At 37.6% G+C, this 15,219-nt stretch overlaps 1 protein-coding gene across 3 annotated transcripts in view; it reads left to right on the top strand.

The window, feature by feature from the left end:
* Window positions 1–15,219, top strand: part of LOC127842209 (uncharacterized) — an 80,238-nt gene that overhangs the window by 42,709 nt on the left and 22,310 nt on the right. For all 3 annotated transcript variants that reach the window (XM_052371590.1, XM_052371601.1, XM_052371579.1), the window contains exons 13-16: window positions 5,018–5,278; window positions 6,889–9,510; window positions 11,042–11,190; window positions 14,278–14,525. In XM_052371590.1, the coding sequence (XP_052227550.1) occupies window positions 5,018–5,278; window positions 6,889–9,510; window positions 11,042–11,190; window positions 14,278–14,525 (3,280 nt within the window). The remainder of the gene's footprint in view (window positions 1–5,017; window positions 5,279–6,888; window positions 9,511–11,041; window positions 11,191–14,277; window positions 14,526–15,219) is intronic.

Raw genomic sequence — 15,219 nt, 5'->3', positions numbered from 1 at the left:
TGAGTCACAGATAACCCCTATTGATTTTCAGGTCACTAGGTCAAAGGTCAAGGTCACTGTGACCCAAAGCAGTTAAATGGTTTCCGGATGATAACTCAAGAACGCTTATGCCTAGGATCATGAAACTTCGTAGATACATCAATCATCACTCGCAGATAACCCCTATTGATTTTCAGGTCACTAGATCAAAGGTCAAGGTCACGATGACCTGAAAAAGTAAAATGGTTTCCGGATGATAACTCAATAACGCTTAGGCCTAGGATCATGAAACTTCATAGGTACATTGATCATAACTCTAAGATGACCTCAAGGTCACGATGACCTGAAATAGTAAAATGGTTTCCGGATGATAACTCAAGAACGCTTAGGCCTAGGATCATGAAACTTCATAGGTTCATTGATCATAACTCTTAGATGACCCCTATTGATTTTCAGGTCACTAGGTCAAAGGTCAAGGTCATGATGACCCAAAATAGTAAAATGGTTTCCGGATGATACCTCAAGAACGCTTAGGCCTAGGATCATGAAACTTCATAGGTACATTGATCATGACTTGTAGATGACCCATTTTGATTTTGAGGTCACTAGGTCAAAGGTCAAGGTCACAGTGACCAGAAATAGTAAAATGGTTTCCAGGTGATAACTCAAGAACGCTTATGCCTAGGATCATGAAACTTCATAGTTACATTGATCATGACTCGAAGATGACCCCTATTGATTTTCAGGTCACTAGGTCAAAGGTCAAGGTCACAGTGACCTGAAATAGTAAAATGGTTTCTGGATGATAACTCAAGAACGCTTATGCCTAGGTTCATGAAACTTCTTAGGTATTTTGATCATGACTCGCAGATGACCCCTATTGATTATCAGGTCACTAGGTCAAAGGTCAAGGTCACAGTGCCAAAAAACGTATTCACACAATGGCTGTCAAGGTCACGGTGACTCAACTAAGAAAAATGGTTTCCGAATGATAACTCAAGAATGCTTACGCCTAGGATCATGAAACTTCATAGGTACATTGATCATGACTCCCAGATGAAATAATGATGAAACTTGACCAGGATGTTTGTCTTGACAATATCTAGGTCAAGTTTGAATTTGTTAAAGATTGAATGAACCGACTCCTCAGGTGAGCAAACTAGAGCCATCTTGGCCTTCTTGTTATCAAAAGGATATGATGTTATTTAACGTACTTAAAAACACGTGCTTGTTGGTTTTCGATATATCTTTCCTCTATTAAAATTTGGAATCATTAATGGAATTACCATTGTATACGTTTTTATTCTTAAATATTTAATCACCTTAGCTGGTTTTATTGGTAATTCAATTTTACAGTACCGCCCCTTAAATATTTTTATTTTTATTTCACAGTACTGCCCCTGGATTTTGTTCACGTCATCGTGTATTTGCTTCTCAATAACGTCATACGATACTCTTTCACTGTTCCTGGCTACATTGATTTTTGTGACGTCATCGCTTATATATTGCTTCATACGACAACCTTTCACTGTTTTAATCTACATGCATAGGTCATTGGGTTTATAGTGTTCAATTTTTATTTTATTTTCTCTCTGACAGGCGTTTCTTGTTATCACCGCCGAAAAAAATTTGAAGGGGGTTTAGTAATTGCAGGCCGTCAACTGATTCCTATATTTTCCTATATTTTGGAGAATTTTCCTATATTTTTCAAAACCTATATTTCCTATATTTTCCTATATTTTTGACTTTTTTCCTTTTGTTCTGAAAATTTCCTCTTAAAAAAAATACTTTTAAAAAGTAATACTGCTTTTAGATATTTTAATTTACAGTTTAAATAGCTGTCCCTCCTCTTCCAAAGCATCACCATCTTGCAGGTGTGCTGTTGTACACCATAGTGATATCTATATGGACACCTTTGATGAAGAAAAATGCAATCATTTCGAAGGTGAGAACAAATCCTAGCAGATAGTTTTAACAGGTCTTTCCCAAGGGATGCCCTGCTAGGGGATATTTAATGCTCTTCCTGATCTTAGATGGAATTTAGCATATCTACAGGGTTCCAATTCTTTTGAATATTGGAAATTATTTTAGGGCATTGGAAGTCTTGTAGAATAATTTACTTTATAGAGATGTTTAATTGTCATTTTGTCATGTTTACCATAGCATCTTATTCTTGTTTTTATCCCCACGCTTTCTACGATTATGTGGTCATCTCAATCGTCTGTCCGTCTGTGGTGGCCACTATCTCTTACACCATAAGCACTAGAACCTTGAAATGTACACACATGGTAGCTATGAGCACATGTGTAACAGTGCATTATTTGGAATTTTGATCTGACCCCTGGGTCAAAAGTAATGGGGGTTCGAGTGGGGCCAGGTCAGAGATTTTACTAACAACATGCGGCGTGGGGATACGCGTCAGCCTCTGCCGCGCCATTTCTAGTCAAGATATGCATCTACCATTGTGTGTCTGATACCGATGAGATTAGATTGTTTTACGATTGGTATTAATTACACAGTGCAATTTTGTTCAATAAAATATGTTGATGTTCAATTTCAAATATTTTTATATACAGAAGCTGCCAGAACAATCTTATATTCTGTATGTAAATTTTATCATATAGGATGTTTTGGTGTTTTTTTCATGTCCTAAAAATGTTTGATGGAAGAGTGTATAGAAACTTTAATGTGCATAAAATACAGAATTTATATTATATACCATGATATGATACTACATGTATGTGATTCATGTTTTCGGTTTCAATAAATTTCATTATTAATGTGATGTTGCACTCTATGTAATGTTTATAGGTTGTAAAACTATGTTTATTTATGTTTTGTGTTTTGTTGATTGTTAACTATTTTAATAAACAAAATTCAGGTGTCCACATTGATGACCACAGTGTGTTGCTGCATCAGCATATCTGCCTTGGTGGTGAAGATAAGGGACTGTTTTGTTAAATAAAACATGAATTTAATGATTATTGACAGAAAACAAGTAAGTAAGAAGTTCTTTACATATCTCTAGAACATTACTTTTTACCGTAAATTTCTATATTTTAACCCTAAACAAGCACAAACCTCCTTTATTTTGATGCAAAAATTCCTATATTTATTCCTATATTTTCACCTTAAGTCAGTTGAAGGCCCTTTAATTGGTCCTGTCCGTCCGTCTGAAACTTTGCCGGGAGCATAACTCCAAATCTATTCAATGGATTTACTTTAAACTTAGAATATAAACAGATGGCAACTAGGAGAAGTGCAGTGACCAAGAACCACAACTCTATCTACCTTAGTTTTTAGCTCGACTATTATATATGAAATATATATAGTGGAGCTATCCTACTCACCCCGGTGTCGGCGTGAGCGTCTGCGTTGGCGTAAGCTTCTGCGTTAGCGTGCAAATGTTAAAGTTTTCGTACTACCCGAAATATTTTCTTTGTCCCTCAACATATTGCTTTCATATTTTGCATACTTGTTAACCAACATGACCCCAACCTATAAACAAGAGCAGACAACTCTATCAAGCATTTTGTCATGATTATGGCTCCTTTTCCACTTAGAATATGCATCAAATGTTAAAGTTTTTGTACTACCCCATTTATTTTCATTGTCCCTTGACATATTGCTTTTATATGTTGCATACTTGTTTACCAACATCACCCCAACCTATAAACAAGAGCAGACAACTCTATCAAACATTTTGTCATAATTATTGCCCCTTTTATACTTAGAATATGCATATTATTGATAAATCTATGTTAAAGTTTGCGTATTACCCCAAATATTTCCTATATCCTTTGACATATTGGTTTTATATGTTGCATACTTGTTTACCAACATCACCCCAACCTATAAACAAGAACAGACCACTATATCAAGCATTTTGACATAATTATGGCCCCTTATACACTTAAATAATTGAACATTTTGCTTAAATCTCCATAACTTCTTTATTTATGATCACAACAACACTTACCTGACAGTGACTAAGAACCATAACTCTATCTACCTTAGTTTTTGAATTATCTCCCCTTTTATAAAACTTAAAAGTAAATTTTGTCCGGAGCATAACTCTAAATCTACTAAAGGGATTAACATGGAACTTGAAATATAAATATATGGCAACTAAAAGACCAAGAACCATAACTCTATCTACCTTAGTTTTTTAATTATCTCCCCTTTTATATAATTTAAAAGTAAATTTTTGTCCGGAGCATAACTCTAAATCTACTGAATGGATTTATTTGAAACCTGAAACTTAAACAGATGGCAAGTAGGAGAAGTGCAGTGACTCAGAACCATAACTCTATCTACCTTAGTGTTTGAAATATATCCCTTTATTTAATTTCAAAGTAAATTTTTGTCCGGAGCATAAATAATTATCTCCCTTTATTTGTTTTTACAAATATTATTCTACTCTCTAAAACAAATGTTGTCATACAAGCAAACACATTTCGGGGGGGATTTGGCACTGCTGTGACAAGCTCTTGTTTGATTTATATTTTAGCAGTCACATAAACAACCAAGCTATGTAATATTGAACTTTTACACCTATTATTGCTGCTTCTTCCTGTATTTGCGAAATGATGATGTGAAATATTAACTTTGTGATGCTATATTCTAAAATCTTTCTATAAAGACGGAATGCAGTTGACACTTGTTCGTAGTTTCATTTCATCGTTCCTCAAAAAGTTGTAACTCTGTTGCTCTGGTCTCTTTCCTACGATTGAGTAATTAAATTTTAATTTCCTTTTATTATTGTTTAATTTGAGTTGCAATGCTATGAGGTTAAATTTTATCTACACTTAAATGTATCATGAATATTGCTGGGCCAAGGGTGAGGTTGAGCGCTCTAAAACCGGTTTAAACCCCCAATGCTTTGCATTGACTGTTCCAAGGCGGTGACCCCAGCTTTATTTTATGTGTTTATGTTGTTTTGTATTGTGCTGTTTTGGCAATTGGTCACTTGCCTTAAATAAAGGACCAACTAATTGTATTTTGTAAAGGTCTATGACTTTCTCTTACTGTATGACAGGCACCTCCAGATGTAACTGGTTGTCTCAAGGGTCCAGACATCAATGTTGGTGCCCAGGCATTGGGCCATGACTCGCTCTCTTCTGATGATGAAGACGTTCGTGATGTTCTAGACGTAGAGCAGCATTTGGGTGGAATCATCGACAGTTTTCCCTCTGCCTCAGCCTTTGAGACGCAGGGCATGTCTGGACAATTGGTGCCCCGGGAAGAGTTGGCAGACACACTAGACGAGATTTTGAAGCTTACCAATGACCAAAATGAGGTCTGTGTTTTGGTATTGTAATCTGATTATCTTAAAATGAAATGGAAGATAATAAATGCAGAATGTTCTCATTCCACTTCTGTTATGACAGGAATTGTTTTCATTTTTGGCTTGGCTGTTTTCAGAGAAAACCCGAGGTACTGTCAGCCAGCTCGTCTTCCGGCGTCGTGCTAAAACCTTTACATTTTTTTAACCTTTTGAACATTGGCTCTAAAATCAAAGTGCTTCCAATTACAACTTTGAAACTTCATATGTAGACGCACCTTGATGAGTTCTACACATCACACCCATTTTGGGGTCACTAGGCCAAAGGTCAAGGTCACTGTGACCTCTAAATTTTTTTTTTTAAATCTGACAAGCTTTCATTTATTCAAAACTGCACTCGCAACCAAGCGTTGGCAACCGTTATGCTGTGCTCTTGTTTATTGGGCATTTTCATTTAGCTCACCTATGTACATAGTAGGGCTGTAAGGATACATTCGAATTACTCGAATACAGCTTAGAAAGAATCGTATTCTATATTTGCCACCTCCCCAACCGAATATTTGACGAATACAAACAACCTGGTTTCGAGTATGGAAGTTTAATCATCTTATCTTACCTTACAAATGAAGGTTCATACAATAAACCCCTATATTTAAATGTTCTTCTTATTCCAACGTTTTTCATCATGTTTACCCCACCCACTATGTTACACAGTGAGATTATCAACAAAAATGGCGGGCACCAGTTGAATATTTACGACATTGAATTGAAAAATCTTTCGATGGTTGTTAAATGTTTATTTAGGTAAATACGAGTGATTTGCTGCTCAAACATACACACAAAGGATTAGCAGATGAAATTTCTTTTTCTTGTTCAATACTTTTTCTATTGTTTCTTTTATTCAATATATCAAATGAGCATATGTCAGATGGGTGACATTGAAATATCATCTACATCACCTATCTGGCAAATGCTCATTAAAAAATGTAAATGGGTACTGTCACTAATGTGTCAACTGTTGACTCTTAATTGTTCTACTCAAGGATTTTATTGGTACTAGTCATGTTATCTCAAAAGTTTCAAAACTGTGTTCAAAGTTTAAGCAGTTCTAGTCAGTGTTTTGTTATTTCAAAGTGTTATCTTTCATATTTTCAGTATGCAATCATACTCAATTAATCAAATTGACAAATACTCATAGTTTCATACTATATAATGTCATGTCAAGTTGTCAGTATTACTTTTGTTCATTGAAATTCATATTCGCTAATAAATATTCGTATTCGCCACCCTGTATTCGTGATACGTATCGTATTCGTCACCTAGTTTATTCGTTACAGCCCTAGTACAAAGTGCTAATGGTGTAATGCTCATGCTTATTTATTGTGATCACCTAATGTCTTCTGTTGTCTGACTTGTATATCCATTCTTATTGAAACTTATCTAGGCCAAGATTATGTCAAGGTCTAGTGGGGTCAAAAACTAAATAATTGAGTCTCTTTCTTGTGTAGACTCGACGTTTCTTTCATAAAGATACCCGTTTTCTTTGCAAAAAAGGATGGTGCCTGCAGTCGATCACTAAGAAGCTGGACGACTTATCAATTGCCGTGTTGTTCTCCATTTTTCAGCCTGATGCCCTGTCAGATGCTGACCATCAATCTGTGCCTGGGTCAAAGATGGCCCAGACTCCTCCAGAGGGAGCCTCATCTCAACATGATGATTCACAGTCGGACCAAATGACCTTGAATGAGGTCATTGACGCTTTTAAGCAAGTTATAGCTCTTTTTGATGAGCAAGAACGGATAACACTAGAAAGAAACTCTCGATGGGAAAGAATCACAGATCGAATTAATAGCTGGACACCAGGGCTGGAAAAATCAATACATGAAGGAGAGTCTGAACAAGAACAAGATCATGAAGACAATACTGTAGCTTATGGAGACATCAATGTGGTGCCCAATGAACATCATGAGCAAAGATTTTTATCAGAGGAGGAAGATACATTGAGCAGAGGAAAAATGGAAACCAGGTCATTTGAAGACACAGTCATTGGTCTTGAGAAAGTTAATTCTGAAGATAACATTGAGCAGAAACGAAATGAAAAGATAGTAAAAGAACAAACAAGAGCAAATTCTGATGTTCAAAGGCAAGATGGTGATAACATATATGGCAAATGGAGTTCTGTGGTGTTAAATGAATGTGGCATTGGTGACGGGACATCTGAGGCTGAGTCTGTCCCTGTTAAACAGGAAAATGATCTGAATGAAAAGTTTGTAAGACTGGAAGAAAACATAGACAATATTGAGCAATATATGGCAAAAACTATGGGTGCTGAATATGATGTGATTGATGCAATTTCAAACTATAACCCAAAGAGCAGCCGTGATTATATGGAAGTCATTGACAACATTGACGAAGATGAGTTTAATGACATATCTCCTGCGTTAGAACAAGTTAATGTTGCTTCAAAAACTGAAAGGGGAAACAAATCTGGAAGCACACTTGACATCTGTAGAAATAGTATCAATTCTAAAGAAACTGCTCACAAATATGAACAAGCTATTGAACCATCAGAAGTATATGTCTCACCAGAAAAATCACTTGACAATAACATTTCACTTGTGACTGACCAAATACAAGCAACTGCTTTTGATACATCACTTCCTGTTGTGGATATGCACTCACCTGTTTCCACTGATACTGATTCCTATGAAACAGTGTCTAAAACCAATGTCCTTGCTTCGGATTCCAATGTTCCTGGTGCCAGTTCAACTGTTCCTGAAGTGACATCATACGTTTCAGGTCAATGCAATTTTGGTGAAGTCATACCAAGCAATTCAGCCTTTGGTCCGTATCTACCATGTGGGATACCGGTTGTGCCTAATGTAAATCCCATGCTGTACCACTCAGTTTGTCAGCAGCTGCTTCAGGCCTATCCTGAGTTGGCTGCCAGGCCAGACATGCTGATGCAGCTTGCCATGAACCAGACAAACTTACTGGGGATGCATTTACAGCAGAGTGGTGCAGGCATGTATTCTGGTTTTGTATTGCCTCAGCAGGGACCTCTACCTCAGTTCAGTGGTGTTGAACCACCAGAACAGAGTATAGAAACACAAGTCAATAAGAATTCAAATGTACAGAGTACAGACCAACCCTATACAGCTGTTGCTCAAAGGACCATGGAGGAAGGGGCTGTTGCTTCAAGGACCATGGAGGAAGGGGCTGTTGCTCCAAGGACCATGGAGGTAGGGGCTGTTGCTCCAAGGACCATGGAGGAAGGGGCTAACTTTGTTAAAGCTCCTCCTGGGTTAGGCATGGTTGCCAGAGAAAAAGGTAATGAGAAGAAAATTGGAAATGCATCTGTTGAGGTTGGATCATCTACAGTAAATAAAGATCAAAACACAGGTACCATAGGAGTGAGTGAGACTTGTATTATCCCGGAGAAACGATTTACCCACAAAAATGTTATAGCTGAACTACAGAACAATGCAGACAACAGCTTGAAGCCTTTGAGACGTCCTGGACTGAGCAAGACTATGCCCAATGACAACTGTGGTAAAGTTTGTAGTTCTGGAAGCTTGGCGAGTCAATACGTAGATAGTTCTCTGTCTGCTGAGCAAAATGAAGAATCTGCTCAAGAAAACAAGCCTTGCATTACCAAGTATTTTGCCTTGAGTAGTGCGCCCATCATTAAACCTGTAGAGATAAATGCTCAAGAAGACTGCAACAACAATGCTGCAATAAGTAAGGTTAGAGAAGTCAAAAAAGTGAAAGATGACAGGAGCGAGAAAGGTGTTGCTGATGATGATAAGAAGGGACAGGTCACAAATTTCATCAGACTGTCGGACATGCCAGATTTATCAAATTTTGAAGATGTGAATTCCAAACCATTACGCACATCATCTAAACCTCCAAGGCAAGTATTTAAAAACAAACCACCGCAGCAGCCCCACTTTGGTAATCAATCAAGCATGAACACCAATGTTCAAGAAGAATGGCCATCTTTATTATCACCAGAAACTGTGAATAAAGCCACCAGTCAGAAACAGAATGTGGATTTCATGCCAGAGTATGCCAGCAGACACCAGCACGAGAACAGGCAAACTAGGGTTGTGGACCACCTGGTGTTTGGTGTGAGTAGCCAAGTGGCGCGGTCAGTGGCCAGCCTTGACCATATCGGTCAACCACCAAGGAAGGTCCCTACACCTCCAGTTGGCAGCACTGCAGAATGGATTAATGTGAAGAAACAGGTACGCTGTACGTTGATTCGTTATTAAATACTTTGCAAGTGAAATCACAAAGATATTTCACATATAGAATGGCTTAAATTTACTAGCTGTACAAGTTGTACAAATTTTACAGGACATTTTGTTGTTTTATCCATATTCAGTCATCAACTTTTTAGGCCCCCTTGGTTAAAGTTTGATAACTTTTGCAATATTGAACCTACCAACTTGATATTTATCATGCATTTGTATCTCATGTAGCTGCTCATTTTGAGTGGTGAAAAGTCAAGGTCAATGTCATCTATCAAGGTCAAATATCATTGTATTTCTTTTCCCTAAAACTTTAATCTTTGTTTAAGTTTTATCATAACTTTTTTAATATTGAACGCAGCAACTTCATATTTGGCATGCATGTGTATCTCGTGGAGCTGCACATTTTAAGTGGTGAAAGGTCATGGTCATCCTTCAAGGTCAAAGGTCAAATTTAAAAAAAAAATCATTTCTCCTTTCAATCTTTTACTTACTTCTCGTTCAGCTGCACATTTTTAGTGGTGAAAGGTCAAGGTCAACCTTCAAGGTCAAAGGTCAAATATTGTATTTTTCTTTCCTTAGACTTTAACCTTCGTTAAAGTTTTATCAAAACTTTTTATGCCCCCTTTATCGAAGAAGAGGGGGTATATTGTTTTTGTCCTGTCTGTCTGTCTGTCTGTGTGTCTGTCATTGTGTGTGTTTCCTTCCCAAAACTTTAACCTTGGTTAAAGTGTTGCAATGACTTTTGCATTATTGAAGATAGCAACTTGATATTTGGCATGCATGTGTATCTCATGGTGCTGCACATTTTGAGTGGTGAAAAATCAAGGTCAAGGTCATCCTTCAAGGTAATAGGTCAAATATATGGCTTCAAAGCGGCGCAATAGGGGGCATTGTGTTTCTGACAAACACATCTCTTGTTAAATATGTCAGTTATTTTAATCAAATAAGTAGAATAGCTCACTTAAGAGTAACAGTTTTAAAGATATTTTTGTGGTCACATCCTGTCAGTCACTCGTAGTCAACAATCAGGTGGTGAACAATCAATAAGCAATTTCTGAAGCTATGTAGCTACTATCTTGCATTCAATAGGGCCCTCAATGTCCTGTAGATGACTTTCTGTACTAGAAACATTGAATTAAGTTTCTTTTATATAATATCATTTAATGCACCACTTTGGGACTGGTATAATTCAGAGTTTTCATTTGCAGTTGTTGAGTTTCATGATAGGATCCATACCCCAAGCTACATAGCAATCATTACCCCTAAGTATTGTTTAAAATACTAGCAAAAATATCTGTAAAAAACGTTACTGTTTTAATCCACAGATTATGTAATCTATTATTGTGAGTATCTTATCAATGTCATATTATTTACATACAAATTAAGGGAATGCAGTTGTTGCAGATATGATTAAATTTTTGTTTGACATAAACAAAATTCACAAAAAAAAAATCCCCGAATCTGGGTTTCACGACCTAATATTCCCCTTTTACCAAAGTCACTAAATAGGTCTTCCCTACAGGAAGACAGTGCCAATTCACAAAAGAATGGGTCACGTTCAAGAAGTCGCCATCAATCCTCCCAAGATGGGAGCTCAACATTTCAGCCCTCAGGAAGGTCGGGCAACAGGTCGAGGTCTCAGAGCCAGTCTTCTCGCCCCACTGCACCTAGGTACAGCTTTGGCTTCCTACCTTTGGCTATCATAACAGTAATTTTGAATACAATTAAATGTTTGCAGACTTTGTATTTAATGCTTTTTATCCCCACGCTTTTTGAAAAAAAGGTGGGGATATTGTGGTGATCTCCGCCGTCCGTCCGTCTGTCCGTCCGTCTGTCCGTCCGTCCTGGCCACTATCTCCTCCTACACTAAAAGCACTAGAACCTTGAAATTTACACACATGGTAGCTATGAGCATATGTGCGACCCTGCACTATTTGGAATTTTGATCTGACCCCTGGGTCAAAAGTTATAGGGGTTGGGGTGGGGCCGCGTCAGAAATTATCACTCATTTTTTTAGGTTATTTTACATTTACTTCTTTATTTCTACACCGATTCACTTCAAATTGATACTGGACCTCACCTATGACAATACGGTCAATCTCAACCATGCATGGCCCCATTCCCAACCCTGGGGCGCCCCGCCCACATAGGCCACACCCACCAAAAATTTCCATTTACTATAATTTTTTCATTTCTACACGGATTCACTTCAAATTGATACTGAACTTTTGTTATGACATTAGGGTCAATCTCAACTATGCATGGCCCCAATCCCAACCCTGGGGCGCCCGCCCACATAGGCCACACCCACCAAAAAATTCCATTTACTATAATTTTTTCATTTCTACACGGATTCACTTCAAATTGATACTGAACTTCTCTTATGACATTAGGGTCAATCTCAACTATGCATGTTCCCATAACCAACCCTGGGGCCCCGCCCACATAGACCACACCCACCCAAAATTGCCTTTACTATAATTTCTTCATTTCTACACCGATTCACTTCAAATTGATATTGAACTTCTCTTATGACAATACAGTCAATCTCAACTATGCATGGCCCCATTACCAACCCTGGGGCGCCCCGCCCACATAGACCACACCCACCCAAAATTGCCTTTTACTATAATTTCTTCATTTCTACACCGATTCACTTCAAATTGATACTGAACCTCTCTTATGACAATACGGTCAATCTCAACTATGCATGGCCCCATTACCAACCCTGGGGCGCCCTGCCCACATATGTCACACCCACCCAAAATTGCCTTTTACTATAACTTCTTCATTTCTACACCAATTCACTTCTAATTGATGATGAACTTCTCTTATGACAATACGGTCAATCTCAGCTATGCATGGCCCCATTACCAACCCTGGGGCACACCTAGGTCAAACATTCGGCGTGGGGATACGCGTCGGCCTCTGCCGCGCCATTTCTAGTTGTAAATACTTTTCTATGCCACACATAAGAAAATTATCCAAATTACATATAAATATGTCGTTTAAGGGAGTATGTCTTTTTAGCTCACCTGATTGCTCAGGTGAGCTTTTGTGACCGGTCTTTGTCCGTCGTCTGTCCGTCCGTCGTCCACATTTGGTTTGTAAACACTCTAGAGGCCACATTTATTGTCCGATCTTCATGAAACTTTGTCAGAAGCTTTGTCCCAATGAAATCTCGGTCGAGTTCAAAACTGGGTCGTGCCGGGTCAAAAACTAGGTCACTAGGTCAAAAAAAAACTTGTAAACACTGTAGAAGTCACATTTCATGCCCAATCTTCATGTAACTTTGTCAAAATGTTTGTCTTAATGATATGTTGGTTGAGTTTAAAAGTGTCTCTGGTCCGTTGAAAAACATGGCCGCCAGTGGGTGGGGCAGTTTTCCTTATTTGGCTATAGAGAAACCTTGTAAACACTCTAGAAGTCACAATTTTTGCCCAATCATCATGAAAGTTGGTCAAAACATTGGTTTTATTGGTATCTTGGACGAGTTCGAAAAAAGTCCAGATCATGAAAAAATATGGCCGCCAGTGGGCCGGGCATTTTTCTCTATATGTATATAATGAAAAAATGTGAACACTCTCGAAGTCACATTTTTGGCCCAATTTTCATGAAATTTGGTCAGAACATTTGTTTCTTGATATGAGAATTAAATTTGATAATGGTTCCGGTCAGTTGAATAACATGGCTGCCAGGGGGGGGGGGGTGCAGGTTTCCTTATTTGGCTACAGAGAAACCTTGTAAACACTCTAGAAGTCACAATTTTTGCCCAATCATTATGAAAGTTGGTCAAAATATTGGTTTTATTGATATACCGGACGGGTTCGAAAATGGTCCAGATTGTTGAAAAAACATGGCCGCCAGTGGGCAGGGCATTTTTCTCTATAAGTATATAGTGAAAACATGTGAACACTCTAGAAGTCACATTTTTGGCCCAATTTTCATGAAATTTGGTCAAAACATTTGTTTCCTTGATATGAGAGTTGAGTTCGAAAATGGTTCCGGTTAGTTGAATAACATGGCTGCCGGTGGGGCAGTTTTCTTATATTTATATAGTAAAAAAAGCTTGTGAACACTCTAGAAATCAAATTTTTTGCCCAATCATCATGAAACTTGGTACAAAGATTGGTTTTATATATATCACATAATTAATGCCATAATTATTGCCCTTAGATTGTCCAAATTTTAATTATATTATACAAAATTCTTGTAAACACTCTAGAGGTCACAATTTTGTTTCAGATTTTATGAATCTTGGTCATAATATTTGTTTTTGTAAGCAATGTTTGGCAAGGGGGGTGAACTCAAAATATAGGTCACCAGGACAAATTTTTCAAAAACAAAAACACTCCTTATGCCAGAGTTTTGGTTAAATAATGATGAAACTTGACCAGGATGTTTGTCTGGACAATATCTAGGTCAAGTTTGACGTTTGGTAAAGATTGAATGAACCAACTCCTCTCAGGTGAGCGAACTAGGGCCATCTTGGCCCTCTTGTTTAGTTTTACCTGTAACATTCTGGAGAAAAAGATGTCTTCCTTGCTCAAGTCACTTTTTCAGACGTATAAATCTCATTTTGTGCAGTTTTATTTTAAATTATGTCAATCCGTTAGAACATCTGCTTCTTTCAAGTAATTGACCCAGTGCAATAATTCTGTAAATATAAATATCTTTATTTTGCACATTTTCTATCTTAGATTACTGATGATACAATACATGTGTTTTGTAAAATTTATCCCTCTGTGATTGTTTTAGCTCATTGAACTCAGTTGTCAACACCCCAAAGCCCTCGATGTCCAACTTCTTGGCATCTGGTGAGAATTGGGACAATGAAGTAGACGACTACGCGCCTTCATTCACACTGGTACACAACACAAAGCGGCCCATCAACATCTCACGACACAACCAGTCTGTTTCCATGGTTACCAATACTACATCTTTGGCAAATAAAAACAGAACAGCTGATTTTACAAACCCACTCTTGTCTGCAGTTGATAAAGCTGGTAATGATATTATTTGTAATTCCTATAGGATGATTGAGCATGAAATTTGGTTTAATTAATGCGATGCTCTTGTTAATAGGGAAGTTTGTCAACAGTAAACAATAACAGTGAAACTTATAAAAGAAATTTGTATGTTTCTCTGTAATATTTTGTTCCATGCTTCGGAATAAATCCGGTCAATGAAACATAATGGATGTGGCATTTTTAGCTCAGTGTTTTCGGAGAAACCCGAGGTATTGTCATAGCCAGCTCGTAGTCCGCTGTCTGCGCTGTGCTAAAACCTTAACATTTTATTAAGGTTTTGAACATTGGCTCTAAAATCAAATTGCTTCCACCTACAACTTTGAAACTTAACATGTAGATGCACCTTGATAAGTTCTACACGCCACACCCATTTTAATGTCATAAATACTGACCTGTTATCGTAAGCTTATACTTTCCAAGGGGAAATAACTCATCCGGAATTTTAACTGGGAATCTGCCACCTCAATACCGTTATACAGGCCAGGTTAAACATAGTGCAATTCAACCTAGCCAAAAATCGGTAACCAACCCTCAATATTCTTTCCGGATCAACCAGGTGTATACGTGTCTTTTACGGCTCTGAATTAAAATATTGTTTTTCACTTGGTTGATTGGTGTTTTGAATAGATAAATTGTGTTATTTATCTTTTTATTTCTCATTAGGATTAAT

This window comes from Dreissena polymorpha, chromosome 1 (assembly GCF_020536995.1).
Source record: "Dreissena polymorpha isolate Duluth1 chromosome 1, UMN_Dpol_1.0, whole genome shotgun sequence".
NCBI classification, from domain to species: domain Eukaryota; kingdom Metazoa; phylum Mollusca; class Bivalvia; order Myida; family Dreissenidae; genus Dreissena; species Dreissena polymorpha.
This window is presented reverse-complemented; position numbering and strand designations above follow the sequence as displayed.